This window comes from Octodon degus, unplaced genomic scaffold (assembly GCF_000260255.1).
Source record: "Octodon degus isolate 3935 unplaced genomic scaffold, OctDeg1.0 scaffold00002, whole genome shotgun sequence".
NCBI classification, from domain to species: Eukaryota; Metazoa; Chordata; class Mammalia; order Rodentia; family Octodontidae; genus Octodon; species Octodon degus.
Genome location: NW_004524578.1, coordinates 27,643,945 through 27,648,719, shown reverse-complemented (window position 1 = coordinate 27,648,719; position 4,775 = coordinate 27,643,945). Strand labels below are relative to the sequence as shown.

Sequence of the window (4,775 nt, the reverse complement as noted above, 5' to 3'; positions counted from 1 at the left end):
TTAATTTAATTGAGAAACACATATCAATGAGACAGTTTTCAAGCTGATTAATAGGACAGTTTCGATAATCAATATGTTGTACATTGTTATCTTCTTAGTAGTTATCTATAGTATGAGAAGCAGACAAGATATCCTGTCCAAACACTATTAGTACACCTCTTTCTTCTCACTGAATTAAGCAAAAGTAGCTGCATATCTATCCTATTTTGTATATATAAATACAAAATGATCTTTCCTTTGTATCCCCCCCTTTTTTTTCTATTGGCATCTAAACACTATAGGTGTTTGAATTCAACTAAACAATCTAACATTGTTTGGCAGTCTTTAATATTAGTGGGTTATCCTCAGAAGTTATTGACTTGAGCCTTTTACAGCTCATCGTATTAATATTAGCCAATAGATTTCAAATCTAGTTGTCCATCAAATTTCCCAGAGAACATATTAAAACACACTTTTCTAGATTCCCAGTCAAGACTAACTCAGATGATGTTAATATTAGCATAGTATAGTACCTTTTTTACAAGAATGTCAGGATTTAATGTAATGTAGAATATATATAAATTTTAATTTTTTGATATAAGCGCAGGGGGTGGGCCGGCGGGCTGGTCGCTGGCCTCTGAGCTCGGGTCTGCAGGGTGTGCGGGCGCCATGTCCGGCCGTGAAGGTGGCAAGAAGAAGCCCCTGAAGCAGCCCAAGAAACAGGCCAAGGAGACGGATGAGGACGATAGAGCGTTCAAACAGAAGCAAAAGGAAGAGCAGAAGAAACTTGAGGAGCTAAAAACGAAGGCCGCGGGAAAGGGCCCCCTGGCCACAGGTGGAATTAAGAAATCTGGCAAAAATTAAACTGTTCCTTGTGTGTACAATGATGACGACCCTGGATTCCAGTCCTATTCAGATATCTGGATGCCCTGCCATAACATCTCTTGACACCTATAACTACAGTGAAGTGTGTTCTTGGAGTCTGTTGTACATGTAAGAATAAAATTTTATATTAAAAAAAGAAAAAGAAAAAATATAAATTTTAATTTTTTAAATTTAGGTACCAGGTATTGAACTTGGGACCTTGTGCTTGCCAGGTAGGCACTTATGTCACTGAGCTATCTTCCCAGCTCTTATATATCTCATATATATATATATATATATACACACACACACACACACACACACACATATATCAGTATATATATCAGGTTAATTTTATTTTCTAGCAAGGAAATTAGCTTTATGAGGTACACTGCAACCAGAAACCTAACCTTTAGCTTGGTAATAGATTTTTGGCTTGTTAACATTATACTAAGTTAATACTTTTAACTTCTAATATATAATTAAGAACTCTTATGTATGTGAGGAAGGCAACTCAAATTCCTCAAGCTTGATCACCCCTTTGAAAATTAATAACATTTTGACATCAGGCCCGGCCAGATAGCTCAGCAGACTAAAACACCTGCTTTGGGAGAGCGCAGTGGCCGAGGTTTGATCTTGGGCGTGCCTTGCCAGCTCCACCCCTGAGGAGCGCTGAGATGGAGATTGAGACAGGCGAGGTGGCACGCACCTGTAATCCCAGCATTTGGGAGGCTGAAAACTGGAGGATCACTTCAAGTCCAATCTACGTATAGTGAGACCCAGTAGACCCTGTCCTAAAATACCCCCCCCCAATTTTTTTGACATCAACAAAACAGCAATGAGTTCCTAACAGGTGTGAATTGTTTTAAGTAGGGGGTTCATTGAAGTAAGATTAGGTTTGGGCCGGGGGTATGCTTGAGAATAAAAATTAATTTAGGTTATGACGTAAAATTACCTTTTCTGTTTTAGCAGATTGTGTTTTTCTCAGTTCCACTACACTATGGCTGGTTTAAAGCAGAACCAGCAACTTCGATAGGATGCGCTCTTGTACTTCTTAAATGTCTCCGTTCCTCCCCCTGCTCTTTTGTTCCTAGAGAAATTTAACTATTATTTCTGCTCTCCAGTGGGGCTTGGAATAAGTTGTCAGTATTCTTTTACACTGACCATGTCAGGCTGGTTAGCTTACCTGTGGGTAAACACCTTCGTTAATTTCCTCACGGAAAGGTTAAGCGTTTTCCCAAGACCACATAGATCCAGGGAGTGGGCAGGAGGGACTCAAAGCGCCTGCTCTACCGTCACATTTCCATAGTTGCCTAAACTATCTCATTCGGAGCCCAGGGGCAGGGCACACAAGGGGCTCGGGAGGAACGCCCAAGAGGTGCAAGCCAGGAATTGGGAGAGGTGGCTTTCCCGGCATGCTCTGCAGCGCACCAAGGGGCGCCAGACTCATCCCGGCGTGCACCGGGGAGCGCCCAAGGGCGACGGTTCACGGCACCTGGAGGGGCCTGCGAAGTTAAGTCGGTAAGTGCGAGTTTATTTAGTTTTGGGACCCTGCTTCCTGTTTCCCCTTCATGGATACAACCCCACGAAGGCAGGAGAGGAGGGCCTCCGACAGTTGTTTCTCCCCGCGTGCGAAAGACTTGGGTCGCCGCTTCGAGCGCGGTGCCAGGTGATTAGCAAGGAGGGGCAGGCCCGCGAGCGGCACGTGACCAGGTCTGACAGCCAATCACTAGCCCCGCGGCCGGGCAGCGCGAGGATTCCCGACCCGGGAGCGGCGCGGCGCATGGGCCGGTCACCATCCGCCCCGGCAGGTACGCGCAGGCGCTTTTCTCGCCACGCGCTCCCACTGTCTCCGCACGCCCAGTGGCGTGTACTTGGCGCGAGGTGCTAAGAGGCTGTCGTGGCTGTTTCCTTGGGTAGGAGAACGGCGAGGGTGAGGGGGGGGCTTTGCGTCACGTGCGCGCTCCAGCCAATCGCAGACTGAAGCACACCTATTGCTTTCCCCGGCGCCCCGGGGTGCGACGTGTTCAGTGAGGTTCGGCCCAACCTTGCCAGTCTGCGCGGTCTTTCGAAGCGCGTGTACGGTCCGGAAAACTTGGCCGCTGCATTTTGTGGTGTTCCCCTCTGCCGAGTGCGCGGACGACAAGTCTCGGCAAAATGGCTGCTGGAAAGAGCCGCCTGCAGGGGCAGCGCCGAGGCCGCGTGAAGGTCACATGATGAGGTTGGCAGCGCGTGCTGCTGGCGCGGGGAAGGAGGCGGGGGGAGGGGCGTGGTGAATCACGTGCCCAAGACTGCGTGGCCGGGGGCTGGTCTCGGGAGGGCCTCAGCCATATGCCCTGCTTTTACCCCTCCCATGTCGAAGCGTGGCGAGCGTCGGCAGAAACAGCTTGATGCGTGCGCTGCTCCGAGGGAGTTGGGAGACCTGTGCTCCAGGCATTGCTTTAGTTTTGTAGTCTTCTCGTTAATGTTTTAGCTCTGTGGAGGGAATTCTCTTTTGAGGTCAGTAATTACCAGTACTTAACCGCAATTACATGTAGATAGCGACCAAAGTTAAGGTGGGCTGGGTTCGTACCTCAGTGGTGGAGTGCTTTCTTAGACTGGCAGAATGGCGGAGGTCCTCGGTTAGATCCCAAACAGTGAGCAAATGATTAACAATTATGAGCCCCTCCTACAGGCGACAAAAAGTCACAACTACCCATCCAATTATAGTGAGGTGGGGAGAATTGTAATCTGTTATAATCTGGGCATATCTATGTTTATAAATTCCCATTTATATTCTGTACCTGCCCACTACCTAATTGGAAAAATACTGTCTTTTAGACGTCTTAATTCCTACATTCCTTAAAATAATTTTCCTGTGTAGTTGCAAATGATTTATGAGGGTGGGGGGGATGGCTCAGTGGAGTAAGTGCTTCTCTGGCAAGCGAAAGTGCCTGAGTTCAATCCCCGGTTCCGCCAAAAAAAAAAAAAAAAAAAAAAAAAAGAGAAATGATTTATGCCCCTAAGGCTAACTAAAAGGGCTTTGAAGTCTTTTGAGGTAGGGTAACAGTCTTTATAACGTTGTGGTTTTGTTGTTGTTTTGTTTTTTTTGAAGGTCCCACTATGTAGTTAAAGCTGGCTTTAAATTCAAGGCAGTCTTTCTGCCTCTGCATTTGTGTTATAGGTTGTGTCACCACACCTGCCATACTTTCCTCAGTTTTTGCCCCCAAGGTCCCCCTATTCATTCTTCAACGCGAACTAAGCAAGCATAACAATATATTTGACATATCCCTTCTTATATTGTGTAATACTGTATAGTATCTTTTTTTTTTTTGCGGTACCGGGGATTGAACTCAGGGCTGTGCGCTTGCCAGGCAGGGGCTTATTCTTCTGAGCTATCTCTCCAGCCCCACTGCATGGTATCTTCTGATTTTAGACAGTCTCACTGTATAGTTCAGGCTGACTTTTAACTCAGCCCAGGTGGGCTCCTGGTCTGGAATTACAGGTGTGTATTACTAGGCCTGGATGATTTATCTTTAAGAGTTTAGCATTCATTTTAATAGTTGTCACTTTTGAATAGTTACAATTTAACATCTTTCTAGCATAGTGTAAATATTTTGTTTCTCCTTTCTGTGTTTTTTTATCTGTCTTTTACTTTGTAAATGCTGTATCACTGAGCAACATTTTATTTTGAGGCATAACATTGCATAGGGTGGGTTTGCAGTTTGTGTTCTTCCCATCTCTGACTCCTGAGTAGTTGGGACTCAGCCTAAGTACTTTGTGTTTCTGAATCATTTAGTTCTCCTACCAAGCCTGTGTGATAAGTCTGTTACATTTGTTGGTTTGTTTTTTTTTACATTTGTTTTTATTAGAGGAAAATACATTACCTAAAGGACACAACAATACATATATTTGGTAATTTTGCATGATCCCAGAGACTCCCCCTCCCTTTT

General features: G+C 45.5%; 2 protein-coding genes across 2 annotated transcripts in view; both read left to right on the top strand.

The window, feature by feature from the left end:
* Positions 1 to 580: 580 nt before the first annotated feature.
* LOC111816207 (translation machinery-associated protein 7) lies at positions 581 to 991 on the top strand. The gene has a single exon (XM_023713020.1). It carries the CDS (start codon positions 649 to 651, stop codon positions 841 to 843), a length of 195 nt encoding a protein of 64 aa, XP_023568788.1. The 5' UTR covers positions 581 to 648; the 3' UTR covers positions 844 to 991.
* A 1,542-nt stretch (positions 992 to 2,533) lies between these two features.
* Mga (MGA, MAX dimerization protein) overlaps positions 2,534 to 4,775 on the top strand; it is a 168,699-nt gene continuing 166,457 nt past the window's right edge. The window contains exon 1 of the mRNA XM_023711285.1: positions 2,534 to 2,654. The gene's annotated coding sequence lies outside the window, so the exon portion shown is untranslated. The remainder of the gene's footprint in view (positions 2,655 to 4,775) is intronic.

What these genes read in the sequence shown, in the direction of transcription:
- LOC111816207 (XM_023713020.1), top strand. Translation starts at nt 649, where the DNA reads ATGTCCGGCCGTGAAGGTGGCAAGAAGAAGCCCCTGAAGCAGCCCAAG.